Source organism: Dryobates pubescens, chromosome 13 (genome assembly GCF_014839835.1).
Source record: "Dryobates pubescens isolate bDryPub1 chromosome 13, bDryPub1.pri, whole genome shotgun sequence".
NCBI lineage: Eukaryota > Metazoa > Chordata > Aves > Piciformes > Picidae > Dryobates > Dryobates pubescens.
This window is the reverse complement of record NC_071624.1, coordinates 5,245,270-5,261,351: the sequence shown is the minus strand read 5'-3', so window position 1 is coordinate 5,261,351 and position 16,082 is coordinate 5,245,270. Positions and strand designations below refer to the sequence as shown.

Here is a 16,082-nt window from a genome sequence, read left to right as displayed (position 1 = left end):
TCTGTCTTCAAATAAATATTTATATTGAGTCATGAGGAAAAAAACATGTTAAAGGGCAAAGAGGAAGAAGGTAAGTAAGTTGCACGGTCAGTAGAGTTAGTGAAGCCTGTTTGGCAACTCTGTTCCTTACTGCAGTAAATCCACTAGTTACCTGTGTCTGTGCAGGCTGCCCACCCTGTTTGTAGCACCTCTACTCTGCAGTATTGTGCACCTCAGCACCTTTCCTGGGCTGAGCAGAGCGGCACCCCTAGGTGACAAGCTCTGAGCTGTGTGCCTGGTAAACAGGACAAATAGCAGCACTGATCCTGGCTCCTCCCTCCACCACATGCATGAGCTAAGCTCAGCCAGTATTTATTTTGAAAAGCAGTTTCTGGAGGTACTTGTCCTGTCAGATCTGCCTGCATTTGGCAACGTGTTCCAAAATTGCCAAAAGATGAAGGGCAAACAGCCTGCTTGGATGTGAAGTCCTTGGGAAATGAAGCTGGATCAGCTTCTTATCCAGTTTGTGCATTGGCTTCTCTATGCTTGCCTCTCCTCCTTTTATATCAGGTAACTCATGTCTGTTTTTCAGTTTGTCCAGTTCAGAGCTGAGCTTCTGCCTGGCTTCACATAGTGCAGTTATCTTCTTCCTGGGTGCAGTCATCACTCCTGTATCTGGAGCAAGGAACAAACAGTGAAAGAGATAATTTTTCCCCCAACCTCCCTGAAAGTTTCCCTCTCAATGCATTTATTGTGATGTGCAATATGGTTTTAAACAGTGAAGAACAGACAGTTTTCCCTCCTCCTGAGTATTCCTAGGGTTGTTGACTAAACAAAAATCATTTCAGCACCAAATGGTAAAAGCTTTGCTTCAGGATTATTTAATGAGCTAAAGTAAAGCTTGTTCTGGGGTGCTAATTTGTCTTTTCCCTTGTCATATCTGCATTTTGCACTGTGTAGAACTATTTCCAATTCTGTGTAGCCCTTGATAATAACTTTTCTCCTGTTTCTCATTTTCATTGATTTCTTGTGACTGGTGTGGCAGGGAGGTTGTTAGGGAACACTGGTGGGTAGCCAACCTTGTTTAGCTTATCTTTAATTTCTGGAGTTCTCAGATTCCTTTTTTCCCCTCCTCTTTGTATCAGGAAAGGCTTGTACCTAGAGGTGTTATGTATTCTCTAAGTCAGTTGACATTGCTGTGAAAAAGTAAGACAGGGTTCTCAACCAGACATCTTTTGCCTGAAATAAAATTGCAATCCTCAAGCTCAGAAGAAGTAGAAAGCAATAAATTGCTGTGAGGCCGGCTGTAGTAGGGGGAGGATGTAGAAATAGGTATTGCCTGTGGGGCAGAGAGGCAAGTTACAAGGATGGAGGAAACTCATAAAGGCATTTTGAGTCCATTATTTTAAATGATTATGACTTTTTAATTTCTAGGCATGTGCTTTCCTAAGTCTTTTGGATCAGGAGTGAGAAGTGGAATGGTTTTGTACTGTGAAGTGTTCTACTGCTAAATCATTATTTCTGGCTTTGCTGCCAGCCCTGCTGCTGTTGTTCACCTGTGTAGTTTCAGGGAAGTCATCTCGGGGCTTTAGTGAGTTGTGTGAGTCTGGGATGTGTGGGTTTGGATTTGAATTTTGATTACTGTGTGAGGCATTTATGGTCACTGGGGAAACTGCAAGGCTTTTTATTTGTAGGTCCAACATGGTTTTGTGTGCCTGTTGCAAAAATGTGCTTCTCCTCACAAGTTTATTGTGGTTGGGTTCTTTTAAGATGGGAGGATGAGAGGAGAGTATTTTTAAGGTACACTTTTTGAGCAGAGGTTTTAGTTGTAGAGCTGATTTAAGTCCTGAGCTGTGCTATTCATAGTAATGGAGGGCATGCAGTCAGCAGCAGCTATTGGAGGACAGTTCAATGATGCTTGTTTGACTTGTTAAAAATGTTAGTGTGTGTGTATACGTATGTAAAATCTTGGGGCCCTTGCTTAGGAGAAAGGTCCTGGAGCAAGTCCAGAGAAGGACAACAAAGCTAGTGAAGGGTCTGGAGAATAGGTCTTGTGAGGAGTGGCCAAAGGAACTGGGGTTGTTTAGTCTGAGGGAAGATTTCCTTACTCCCTACAATTCCCTGAAAGGAGGTTGGAGCCTATGGTGGGTTGAAAATTCCCCCCAACATTAAGTTTGCCAGACCAGCCTGGTTGGAAGCAAATGAAGCTGTATTTACAAGCTAAACTACAATCTGCAATGAATATGTACAAAATATACAGTATCTACAATATTTACAGTTAATAAACAGCACAAGAACACCCTTGGCCAAAGACCAGGGCAGCTGCAACAGCTTCTCCCTACCCCATGTATACAAAAGGGACAAGAGAAAGAGCAGAGAACTTACTGTTAATGCCAGTCACAACAAAGCAGTGCAGTCAAGGTCAGTAAAACCAGAAGAAGCATCAGCCGGAGCCAAAGAAGCGAAAATGGGGAGAGGTTGTTTTGTACAACTAGTCTGTCTGTTAACTCTCCAGTGGAATTGTTTAGTGTTATCATTATTTTCCTTTTTACACCCAATGGTGATTTATTTACATTCTACCACTATCTGTTCAAGAGCTGTGAAAAAAATTTAAATGTACAGTCTAAAACTACCACAGAGCCAGGTGGGTGTTAGTCTCTTCTTTCAAGTAACAAGTGATAGGACGAGAAGAAATGGTCTCAGGTTGCACCAGGGAAGGTTGGATGTTAGAAGAAACTTCTTCCCTGAAAGGGTTCCAAAGGCTGGAACGTACTCCCCATGGAGGTGGCTGAATCCCCATCCCTGGAGGGGATTAAAAGATAGAGATGTGGTGCTGAGGGACATGGTTTAGCCCCAGACTTGGTAGAGTTAGGTAATGGTTGGACTCAATGATCTTGCAGGTCTTTTCCAACCCAACCAATTCTGCGATTCTGTAGGTTTGTGTAGCTGTGTCTTTGGGGAAAGATCTCTTTAGATCAGTGAAGGAATGCAGTGGTAAGCACACTCGCAGCACATGCTGTGCTTCCTTGTACACTGCCTAGACATCACAGTTTGTTTGAACTTGAGATTGTTGGATTTGTGATAGTAGTTGTGTTGGTCTGGTGGACAGGAACCTAATACCAGTGTAGGCTCTGGGAACATTTGATGGAGTGCTTGGTGTCATACCCTGGATGACTTTTCATAGAGTATGATTTTTCTGAGTAAAAAAAATAGGTGTTGTCTGTATGTTTTAGAAGAGGAGGCTTGGTTATGGCTTTTGAATCTCTTTCCTTAAGTAAACCCATGAAGATTTTATCATATTTATGGGTCTGCTCCAGTGCCTTTAGACTGAGGCAGCGTCAGGTTGGGATGGATTGAAGGCATGGAGCAGCATACAGATTCTGTAGTTATTCTTCATAAGGTAAGTAAGGTATCACAGAATGAGAGACTGGTGATCTGTCTTAATACATTTGTAGTACCACAGATGGCTTGGAAGGATGAATTGAATTTGTGGTTTATAGATGCTATTTAGTTTGTGTTGAAGATAGCTGGCTCACTTGAGTGGTAAAGAGGAATGATTTAATGAGTTTCGATGTGTTTGGTTTTGTTGGTTGGTTGGTTTGTTTTCCATCTCTTGTATGTGGAATAAAGACCTATCAGGCTTCTTGATCTTGGTGAGCATGTAAAAAAAGTTCCTGAAGTAGGAGAATAGGGTTGTGTGGTTTACTGGGAGACCTTGAAACACATTTCAAGATAAAGAGGAATGAAGTCAGTTGCTGGCTTGTCTTGCTGATCATCAGGGTGTGGGATTACTTACATCTTTTTTCGGTATCTAGGATGTTATGGGGTTTAAGGCTGGTTTTCCCAGAAAGGCTGCAGGTGTGGATTCCTTCAGAGGAGGAATTGCAGTGGTGCTAGATGTAGGTGAAGGGTGTCTAGTTTGATATGGGATTGAATTTCCTCAGGAAGGTATTGGGGTTGAGAGGTAGGGTTTGATTCTGGAATTTTTAAACATTGTGTTTCTATTTAATGACTTCATTGGCTAACATCTTTCCTCTTGTGCCTCTGCTACTTTGTGGTTCTTTGTTCAGTTTTCACAAACTTTTTAGGAACTTATCAGGTATTTGTAATTTAGGTCCTCTGGCTATAAAAATAACTTTACACAGTTATTTGGGCTAAAAATAGTTAACAGTGGAAGGAAAAAAAACTTACTTACGATTCTGTATGAAATTTATACCTACTTAAATGAGAAGCACCCCTGTGAATAGCTAAAAATGTTTACTACAAGCAAGGATATTTAGATGGCCTCACTGCAGGGAGATAGCACTACTTAGAATAATGCCTGCTGGATATTTGTTAATCCCTTTGTTAAATACAACCTCTCTTCTAAGGAGCTCAGAACACAAGGGATTTAATAGTGTTTGAAGATCCACCTGCCTGTGTGCACACAGATTGTGGTGGAGTGAAGTAGGGACTTTAGTAAGACAGATGCCAATGAGCTACATCAGGCTGAGGCTTAAGATGGATCTGAATCACTGGAGCAGGTTGCCCAGGGAAGTTATGGATACCCCCTCACTGGAGGTGTTCAAGGCCAGATTGGATGAGACCTTGAACAACTTGGTCTAATGAAAGGTGTCCCTGCCCATGGATAGGGAGGTTGGAATTAAATGATCTTTAAGGTCCCTTCCAACCCAAACTGTTTTTATGATTCTATAATTGCTAACCTGTTAATAGTAGTAGTACAGGAGTAGCAGTAGTACAGGAATCCATGGGGTTTTGTCATATGAGCTATGTTTAAGTCCCTGCCCTGGGGAAACTGGTACTCCAGGATGTTCAAGTTCCTGCACTGATAATGTGGAAAAACTCTTGGCCTAAAACTTGGGAAGGGTTATCTCTGGAGTAGGTATGTATACCTCATTCACACCTGATAATGTCCAGAAATCTTTGCTGCTTGTTGGACTTGGGTCGTGGCATCTTTGTAAGGGCAAGGATCATGACACATGAAACAGCTAGGAAATTACTGGAGCTGCTTCTCAAAGCTTGTAGTTCAAGATGTATTTTTTCTGAATGAGTGGTTTTCAGTGCTGGGAATGCTTTAACATAGTCCTTCCACACTACCATCTTCTTTTGAAGACCATTATACCTTCATGCTCTTTGGAGGTGCCTATGAGGAAATTGGTAGAATATTACCCTTCAGAGTGGTTCTGTGTTAACATGTGCAAAATTCTCTCTGTAGTAATTATTCTTCCGTTAGGAGCTCTGCAAACTTAGAAGTTACTGCTTTAATGAGCTTGTTTTCCTCAAGCCTTTGTGCACATCCCTCTTGAGTTCACATGAATATCAGAATTAGTTACTTCCCAAAGTATTAATTTACCTGTCACTTCAAAATGCGTATTTTCTTTGATAATCTGGACAATGTTTTGCAGTTCCTCCTGGCTTTTTGTATCAGAATTCCATACGAGGTAAAAAATGAAAGGCAAACCAAACATGCCCAAAGACCAAAATCCTGAGTCATTCTGAGAGGGTTTTTTTTCCTTCCAGCATTCTGTATGTCAGGCTTTACTGCTTTTTGTGAAAATTGGTTTTATTGTTGGCAGTTTTCCAGATGCAATGAATAATAGAACACCAAATGTCCACTGCTGAGAAAAATGACAAATGAGTAAACACTTTTCTGAGGTAGCAGACCCCTGTTTCTAGTGTGCCTGTAGGCCGTGGACACTCTTGTCCCATGGTGCTTTGTGCTGAAAATCCAAAGCTGGTGTGAGCACCTCAACATGTTTGGCTACAGCAGGGACTCCTGCCTTCCTTTCCATGTGGATCATTTTGTGGGAATAAGCAGTCCCTCCCTGAAGTGCTTGAGTGTGAGTTTAATCACTGGATTTAATTTTAATTACTGTTGCACATGGATTTGATTGAGGGTAAAGACACAGAAAGAGTACAAGAAGTGGTGGATAAGAAGGGATGTCAGAATTGGTTTAATTCTGACCTCTTCCTCTCCAACAGGCACAGCATGTTAGGTCTTGCTTTCAGACCCAAAGCAGGCTGGGTTCCCAAAGCCTTGCCTGTTTTTCCCCAGGTCTTTCAATCCCCCAGGAATACTTTCATCACAACCTTTGCTATGTTTGTTGGAAACACGCACATGGTCCCAAGGGTGACCCATCCACTTGGGAAACAAAAAAGTCCTCAGTGTTGGTGAATTCACATTTGCTTGAGCAAGCTGTTGGAGTCCTTCCCTAGTCTTTATCAAATTTCAGTGTCTCACCTTGCTGCAGTTTAAACCCATTACTTGTCTAGTTTTGTTAGAGAGTTTATTCTATCTCCATCATCTTTGCAGCAGTTTTTGTACTGCAAGAGAAGTCCCCCTCCTGCAGTCTCATCTGTGTCCAGCTGTGCTCTCCTGTTGCTTTCCTGCACACAGATGTTTCTGAGCCTCCTGGAAGCCTGGCTTGACCCATTAAAGTTAACCATGCAAACCCCTGAAAACTTTTATGCCTTCTTAGTGAGCTGAGGTGGTTTACTAAGAAATCAGCTAACAGACCTGTTCTGGAAGAAGCATTTGAACTCAACTATCCTGTAAGCTTTATGCTATTGTACAGTGATCAGCTGTGCTGTCTGTATTATTCAGTCTGTTGCAAGTTTTCACAGATTGCTCAGGCTTTTGTTTTGAAGGTGGCTCCACAGTTTCTATGGCAAGTAAAATCTCCCTTGACTTTGAGGAGAGGCTGGCACTTTGTCATGACATGCTGCAATTCAGTGAGACCTGGAGAGTTGGGCAGAGAGTGACCTCAAAGTTTGACAAGGACAGGTGCAGTCTCCTGCATCTGGGAGAAATAACCTATAAAGGTGAGAAGCTGACCTCCAGAGAATAGAATAGAATTAACCAGGTTGGAAGAGACCTTTGAGATCATCATGTCCAACCTATCATCCAACATTATCTAATCAACTAAACCATGGCACCAAGCATCCCATCCAGTCTCTTCCTAAACATCTTCAGAGATGGTGACTCCACCACCTCCCTGGGCAGTCCATTCCAATGGCAAATCACTCTTTCTATGAAGAACTTCTTCCTAACATAAAGCCTAAACCTCCCCTGGTGCAGCTTGAGACTGTGTTCTCTTGTTCTGGTGCTGGTTGCCTGGGAAAAGAGACCAGCCCCCACCTGGCCACAACTTCCTTTCAGGTAGTTGTAGACAGCAATAAGGTCTCCCCTGAGCCTCCTCTTCTCCAGGCTAAGCAACCCCAGCTCCCTCAGCTTCTCCTCATAGGGCTTGTGCTCCAAACCCCTCCCCAGCTTTATTGCCCTTCTCTGGACACATTCCAGCAACTCAACATCTTTCCTAAACTGAGGGGTCCAGAACTGGGCACAGTACTCAAGGTGTGGCCTAACCAGTGCTGAGTACAGGGGCAGAATGACCTCCCTGCTCCTGCTGGCCACACTGTTCTTGATACAGGCCAGGATGCCAATGGCCTTCTTGGCGACCTGGGCACACTGCTGGCTTATGTTCAGCCTACTGTCAACCAGTACCCCGAGGTCCCTCTCTGCCTGGCCACTCTGTCCCCAGCCTGTAGCTCTGCATGGGGTTGTTGTGGCCAATGAAAGCAGCTCTGCAAAGAAGGACTTGGAAGTGCTGGAGGACAAGAAGTTTGCCATGAGCCAGCAATGTGCCCCTGTGACCAAGAAGGACAATGGTGTCTTGGGATGTATTAAACAGAATGTAGCCAGTGGGTTAAGGGAGGTTTTCCTCCCTCTCTACTCTGCACTGGTGAGGCCATACCTGGAATACTGTGTCCACTTCTGGGCTCCCCAGTTCAAAAGAGACAGGGAACTGCTGGAGAGAGTCTAGTGGAGGGCCACAAGAATAATTAAGGGAATAGAATGTCTGTAGCACAAGGAAAAGGTGAGAGACCTAAGGCTGTTTAGCCTGGAGAAGAGCAGACTGAGAGGGGATCTTCTTAATGGTGATCAATATCTAAAAGGGTGGAGGCCAAGGGGATGGGGCTTGGGCTCATTTCAGTGGTGCCCAGAGATATGGCAATGGGCACAAACTAGAACGCAAGAGGTTCCACTTGAATGTAAGGAAAACTTCATTATTTGGAGGGTACCAGAGTACTGGAGCAGGCTATCCAGAGAGATTGGGGAATCTCCTCCTGTAGAGAGTTTTCCAAACACACCTAGTCATTGTGCTGCTCTGCAGCCTGATTTAGTGACCCTAGTATGGAGAAGCAGAAGACTTCATGGACCTACAGTTTGAGAATAGTAGGACCTAGCTTTCTGGATATTATTTTTTGTTATGGGTATTTTATGTTCAAGTAGATAGGAAGTTAGCAGATAGCTGATGATAATTCTAATGGACAGATGGCAAGGAGCAAGTTGTTAATTCAGACTTAAATCATCCAGATGTTTGACTATCATGAAAATTCAGTGCCTTAACTGTTAGTCTTGTGCAATCAGACCATAATTATTTGCCTTATGAATGAAAGAGTGCCCATAGCCCCCAGTGATTTCAGTCAGTTGTGACTGCTCAGTGCTGCAGAAAATCAGGTCAAGTGTCTCGCTGGGTGTCTGCAGAATGAGGAGCAATTATATCTGAAAGAGTGTAAGAATAATGAAGGGAAGGAAACCTTGTTTGCATATTCTTAGTCCATCAGGTTATTTTGTTTGATTAAAAAAAGTTATCAAAAAGGATGGAATTTCTGTCCATGAGCAGGACATATCAACAGGCTGTATTTGCACAGAGCACTTGATTTGATACCTTTAGTATTAACCATCCTAAGAATTATAATAAAAACAGTATATGATAATGTAGTTAAAAACTACTGAAGTAAAACACTGGAGGTGATCAAAGAAAATTCTCAGTGATGTGTGACATTTGAATCAACTAGGCTGTTACAACCATTGTCACAAGATTGTGTCAGCTTTCCTGTGTGATCTTAGTGTCAGTGCCACAGCACAGACATGCATGGTATAGGAATTGGTGACAATCCTCTGGAAAGGGCAGCAGAAGATACGGAAAAACTGATTAGTTTTGCCAGTTGATGCAGTTTTTTGACAGAAGATAGTGTTAGAAATGCAATAGTATGACCTGGAGGTTTTTTGTGACTTAAGAACTTTATTCCCAGCTCTTCAGGAAGTGATTTGCGTAACCTTTCGGTGTGAGGTTTTGCATCGGTAATTGTGAGGAGCACAGAATAACCTTGCTCACTAGAAAGTGAGACTTGAGATTATTTCTCTGTCTGACTGGGCAGGACCTTCCTAGGCTAAAAGCAATTGGTGTGAAGCAGCAGCAACAAGCTGTCTTCCCTGTAGAGTCTGTTCTACATCTTGATGCAACAGAGGGGAGAACTAGAACTGAAGGCAACATGAAACGACCAGCTAGGGGCTGCCAGGAGATAATTCTTGTTCCCACATGGATATGTAACATGTCTGGGAATACTTTCAGGGGCGGGGGGAAAAGAAGCTATAGTTGGTGATGGACATATAAATGCTTTAACTTTGTGTGCAGTCTTGGGTTGTTCTTGGCCTCATTTTCCTTGTATTATGCATGTTACCTCTGTGAGCTTAATTACCCTTTTCTGTAGATTCTTACTGACGCGATCTGAGGGAAATAACAATTGTCTGTGTTCAGCCTCCTGTTCTGGTAACTCCTACTGAAAGACTGACTCAAACCATACTGCTAAAAATTGTCTCTTTACTGCAAACCAAAATATGTCCGTGTCTCTCACGTACAGAAGAGCCCAATGCTGGACACAGTGCTCCAGTTCTGAGCAGAGGGCAAGGGTCACCTCCCTCAATGTGCTGGTGGTGCTCTGCCTGAAGCAGCCCAGGAGATGCTCTTTGCTTTTGCAGCAAGGGTGCATTGCTGGCTTGTGTTCAAGTTGTTGTCTACTCGGTCTGTTTTGGAAAAGCTGCTTTCCCAACTGTTGGTCCCAGAACTGTGCTGAATGACAAAGTTTACCACCAGACTGGGTAGAGTTAGATAATGGTTGGACTCAATGATCTTCAAGGTCTTTTTCAGCTGAAACCGCTCTATTTCAGGCTGTGCATCCAGAGTTCTCAAATTGCCTATGGGCCTTAGTGAGATGGAGCAGTGTATGGCTCTATCATTTTTCAGACTGCAAAAAAAGACATAACAGGGAGCACCAAGGGAGAAAGGCAAGTAATTTTAGGTAGAAAATGAAGTTCTGACATGCAGGCAACAGAAGATACCGCTCTGTTAGCATGAACTCTTGTCTGTCAAGGTCTCTTAGTCAACAAGGAAAGAGGTTTGAGTTGAGTCAGTTGAATACCAGTTACTTTTTATTTTAGATACCTTCTGGGTAATGGAGTGAGTAATGATGTAACTTTTACTGCTAAATGTAGTAGTTGAGATGAAAGTGAGTTTGGTTGTTTTTTAAGTCTTGGCACCAGAGGTGCAAATAAGCAATCTAAAGACTGCAAAAATTAGAGGTAGCTTTTCATGTTAGTAGGAACTACAGAAAATATTGAAGGAATGGATGTGTTGGGTTCTTTGTTATAAAATTGTAGAGCATTTTGTAAAGCTAAGCTCATTATGAGATACTTATCAAAGAAAAAAAACCATAAAACTGACAACTTAGTAGAAAAGGCTGCTTTTCACATCTACTAGTTTTCTTCTTGTATGTTTCAGCTGAATCATGTCTTCCTTTTCCTGCTTTATATTCATCTCCATGCCATTTTTAACTGTGCCAACATAAATTTGTCATCCTAAAAGATAATGTGCAGATTAAAAAAACCTGCAAACATGCTAAGGTGGTTAAAACTGGGATTAAATTGAAGCATCAGTTTGTTATTTTTATGCCTAAAATAGAAGCAGCTGACTGCCAGTTAAACTTGTATAACTTGATTGTGTTTATTAGAACTTAAATAACTCAAAAGGCAGTAGTATGAAGAGTTTCTCCCACTTTTCTCCTTGAGGATAGAGGTGAAAATGGGAAGCTCTTTCAACTTTTCAGTATCTCTTGTCCATTCTCAGGCTGAATGAGACAAAGGAGGAGAATTTGATTTTTTTCAGGTTTGTATGAAAATACTCTCTAAGGAGCAGGTGTTTCTGTTATTAGAGCCAGGAAAAATGTGAAGGTTCACGTTTGTGTAGTCCTTAAGGATCAATGATTTTTCCACAGTTGTCAAACTTAATTGAATTACATGGCTAAATTGAGAGCAGTGTTCAAGCACTTACAGCTTTGCATTAGTCACTGCAGTGCCTTATTTCCTAACCAAACCTAAGAAACATGGGTGATAATTTAAGACTGAATTGGGAAGCAAGTGATGGTGCTTTTATGAGCACAGAGGAATGTTACTCTTGAGGTAAGTTACAAGGCACTTATCCTAAGACTGTGAAGGGCAGGACTGTAGTGGACACATGTGAGGGATACAGGTAACAGGGGCTGTGGAACAGGGAGTGTTATTCCTTGCCTTTTAAGATTTCTACTTTGGGTCAGTCCTACAGCATGGGCAGGATTGTACTTTTTCTTTTTGGGCTTGCAGCTCTTGAGTCATTCATTTTCTGGCTCATCAGCAACTTGGTCATCTTCTGGATGGTCCAGTCTGGAGCTAACCACATTTGAAGGTTTTATTAATTTTTATATTTTTTTTTCCTCCCCAGCACTGTTTTGCAGTTTCCTGTTTAGCACAAGGACATTGAGGAAATGCCTCAGGACCTTGCAGTTCCCTGTTTGTCAGGTTGTCTGTCATTACCATCATGTCAAGGCTGTAGGTCCAACTTCTTTAGTTCTTCTGAACCAGCTTCTCTCTTCTGGCTCTTTCTACCCTTCACCCCATACTTCCTTTTAGGCCAGGACTTTGCTTTTCTAATCATTTATCTCTGAGCAACTATGCCTTCTCTGGAGCAGTTGCATGCTGCAGGTTGCTCTATCTGGGCATGCACAGCATAAGGATTGTGAAGGGTGATAACCATGTTAGGAAAAAGAAAACTAAAAAAGGCAACTCCTCATGCCAGTTGTGCAGGGTGACTTAAACATCTGTGGGAAATACCTCACATGAAATGTCCATAGATTTTCTTGAACTTTTGAAGTTCTTCTGAAAAGTAAGATTGATGCCCAGTGTCCTGCTAGGATTAATGTGAAGAGCCAAGGTGGGTGGGTTTTGCCTGATGTCTAGTTACATACTCAAGAGTGCATGTCTGGAAGTGCTTGTGTGTTGATTTAAAAAAAAAAAAAAGATACTTTTTTTCCTTCTGTTTTAAACTAAGGAAAGGTGTTACAAAAATAAGTGCATGTAATTGTCATGGCAGGAGGAAAAAGTACTTGCAGCAGCTTAAATAAAAGCTGCTTTCTTCTATTGCAGATTTAATGAGTCATTCTTTTCATATTCCACCTAAAGATTGTTATTTTGTGACTGTCAGTGTCTGTGGTTCCAGTGTGGTGAACCTTTTTTCCTTGTGCAGGAAATCAACTCAAAACTTCAGTTTGGTGCTGTGTCTATTCACAATAAATTCTTTAAAATGTCAGAAATGGTGACTTTATGATGTGTCACTCCCCTGTTACGAGTAGTTGCCTCCTTTACCAACGTAGTAATGACCAGTATCTGACTGAGAAATCTTGTTATGGGAACAAGTTACAGGAATAGCACAGGTAGCACCTCTGCAACCTGTGTAGGACACCCTGCTTTAGCAGGGGGTGTGGACTACGTCATCTCTGGAAGTCCCTTCCAAAAGCTACCATTCTGTGACTACACTGCTCAGTGCAGCTACTTATATTGCCCTAGGATCTATAAAAGGGGAGAAAGAAATGAATCATTTGAGTTTCTCCAGAACTCAACATTTATGGATGAATAGGATGGCAGCTCTGTTTTATTACATATAAAATTGCATCTGTCACATGGTGCTGCTATTTAATGATAGAGTCATGCCTGCTGTGATTAGTCAGCTCCTTGATTAATCTGTTAGATGTTACTAGTGGGAGTCATGGTACCACTATTGCAGTCGAGTTTATTCTTTAAACTTGCAACTTGAGCTTCTCTGGGTCAAAATACTTCATGTGGCAGTTAGACATTTGCACAGCTTCTCACTGTTCCATGAAACCTAGTCACATAAAGCTGTGAACCAAAGAGTCTGGTTGAACAGATGGGAGTTCCACTGAAAGGAATGTTACCAGAAAGATTCTTTTACCTGTTTTATCAAAACCTGTGTGATTTCAGTGCAGAACTTTTGTCTTGATTCAAAACTAGGAAAGACTGTTTTTCATGAAACCAAACATTTCTCCTGAGAGTTTAATCTAAGATGGTCACATTCTCTGATAGCTTAGCCTTATGTATCTCATTTATTCACATTTTATTAGAGTTCTGTTTGTGGTTTTACATTAGAGTTACCATAAACAAATATGGGAGGTAGTGCAAAATACTATGTGATTTAAAAAGCAGCAACAACCCAAACAAGGTAGATTTTCCTAAACAGAATTGTAAAAATTGTGTGCAAGAATATTATTAAGCTGGGGATGTCCTGGGGATCATCCATTCCAAAATTGGTGTGGTTTAGTATGGATGCTACTTCAAAATGGATCATGTTGGTTTACAGTGCTTTTTAGTCAATGTATGACTGTTTTGGAATCATGTTAACAAATTGTTTTTCTCTCTCTTTTGCAGATTAGATTTTGACATTTGCTTCATGAAAGAGGTCTCCAAGTAGCTGTCTTATAATAACTTTGAGAAGAAGTTCTATGTAGCTCTTACTTTCAAGAGTGCTGCAAAAATGATTACTTCAGATTTGCCAGTACTACAGTGAGTATGTTTCTCTCTCTATTTGAAATCTTCAGTTTTAAGAAGGTTGAAGTAAACAGAGAGGTGATCACAAGTATCAAGCACAAACTTGAGAGAAGTGCCTCCTGTGTTGTCATATGCTGAAAAACTGTGTAAAAGAAATAAAAGAATCTAGAAGATATTTCTTATGTATGGAGATTTAACTTCACTGGGGAAAGCAAACTGGTCTTTGCTTCTGAGTGCTGTGAGAATCCAGAAATGTGTATGGGCTTCTCATAATGACCATGTTTGTATATTCCAGTTGCATACTCTGTTTCAATGAGCTGTATTTATTGTGCAAAAAGCCTTTGGCTTCTACAATTGAAGACAGCAAGTGGCATTAACGTGTTTTGATCTTGCTGGGAAGAGAGGCCTATACAAATAGGAACATCACTGTGCCTGAATAAAGTGAATGATTGGAAAGAGAGTGGAAATCTAAGTAAGAGGAGCTGGAGTGGAGTTCAGAACAGAGTTTTAGAAAAAGGAACAAAATCAAGCTTTAGTTGATGTGCTGGGCTGACCATGGACACCAGACACCCAATTGGCCACTCTCCATTCCTCAACAGAGCACCAGGAGAAAAACAAGATGAAAAAGCTCGGGGGGCAAGATAAAAACAGAGAAATCACTTACCAGTTGCCCTCCCAGGCAGACCTGACTTGACTTGTAGAAAACTATTGCCATTTAAAGATTTGGATGATAGTGTGAAACGGAGACAAAACCTAAAATGTGTTACCTCTCCTCCCTCCCTTTTTCCCTAGTTCACCCTCACTCCTTCATTCCTGACTCCTCTGTTCACACCCCTGTCATGGAGCCCACCAAGGGCTGATGAGTGGATTCCTCCTCCTGTGTGGAATCCTTGGGGCCAGCTGTGCTTGGGTGCCTTCCTCCTGCTGGCTCAGAGAGCTGGTCTCTTGCCCCTCCAGGCTTTCAACCCTTCTTTCAGGAGCTCTCACAAGGGCCAACCCAGCTCCTCTGGCCCACCTGTGCCACCACATAGATTGAATAACATTCCCTAGTTACCTAACGTTAGTTTTTTTAGCTGGAATGAATGTCTGTTCACAGTGTAAAAGAGGCTTAATTGATCAAGGTAGAGTGGTGTTCCACAACTAAGATTTCAGGTGCCCTTTTAAAATAAACTTTATGCTTGGACAGTTGCAGAATTATTTGTCTGATCTTACTTATAACCTCCTAAAATCTTTAAAAGCTCTTTGAAAAGTGTTCCTTTCTGCTGTGGGTAAACACAGGAATGATCCTGATGGGTAAAACTAATGCAGGAAGGACAACCCAGGGCAGTGGGGGGAGTTCTGGTTAGCTTTGAGGGTGGTTGTGGAGAATTTTTTTTTTCAGTTCATATTTTCCTGGATGTGCCACATTGAAGAAGCAAGGAGAGTGTGCTTGTGAAGTGTGCCAAGGACAAAACCTAGGAAATTCTGTCAAGACAACAGTAGGAAAAAGATATTCCTGTTCCTAGTCTGAAGAAGCTAAATATCCTTAAGAAGTGACTGAATTATTGTAGAGCTTAGGGTGAAAAAAGTGCATATTAGTAGATTTGGTAACTGCACACACCAACCAAAGAAATCTGAGGGACATTAAAGATGTCAGTGTAATCTTTAAAGATTGAATCCAATTCCTTGTTCAAAAGTTTTGAATGAAAAGTTTGTGAACCACCAATATTATGCAACATTAAGAAAGTGAAAGCAAACATGCATGTTGCTTTTTTCTAGCAGAGATGGGAATAATTAATGCCACTGTGCAAAGGGTGATGTGGTATCATCAGTATTACAGATAATTTTAGTTGCTCATAAACAAGACTAGGTCTTACTTTTTACAGAAAACTCAGCAGGATTTTCATGTAGAGATTTTGAGACTCTTCCCAAAGGCTCAGAACACTAAGTCTAAGCCAAGTAAGTGACAGCCTCTTAATTCAGTAGGTCCCAACCAGATTTCTATCAGAAGACAAGTCTGGCCCAAGGATGAGAACTTGAAATAGCCTTTGGTTTAGGGGTATTGGCTTCATGCATTTAGGTTTGGGAAGCCACAGTCTGGTTCCACACACAGAAGGCAAGGTTTTCTTTCTAGCTCTTAAATAGGCAGTTTTGAAGGATTATTGTAATCTACAACTCCGGTACCTTGTTTCTTCTTGTTCATAACATCTGCTAATCTTTTCAGCTACCCATTTCAAACAAAGACTCCTAAAGTCAGTTTGGTCTGATAAGGTACTTTGCTTGGGATCATATCAAATATTGTCTCCCAAGTTCTTCTCTGTTGTCATAATATGGAAGGAGAAGTCTTTAATCCTTCTGGATTCACAGAATTGGCTTCAGAATGCAGTGAAGGCAGGATTTAACTCAG

The 16,082-nt window shown here is 41.6% G+C and overlaps 1 protein-coding gene across 2 annotated transcripts in view; it reads left to right on the top strand.

Annotated features, from left to right (window-relative positions):
- STAG1 (stromal antigen 1) overlaps positions 1–16,082 on the top strand; it is a 186,314-nt gene that overhangs the window by 29,724 nt on the left and 140,508 nt on the right. For both annotated transcript variants that reach the window (XM_054166324.1, XM_054166323.1), the window contains one exon: positions 13,577–13,711. In XM_054166324.1, the coding sequence (XP_054022299.1) occupies positions 13,683–13,711 (29 nt within the window). In that variant the 5' untranslated portion in view covers positions 13,577–13,682. The remainder of the gene's footprint in view (positions 1–13,576; positions 13,712–16,082) is intronic.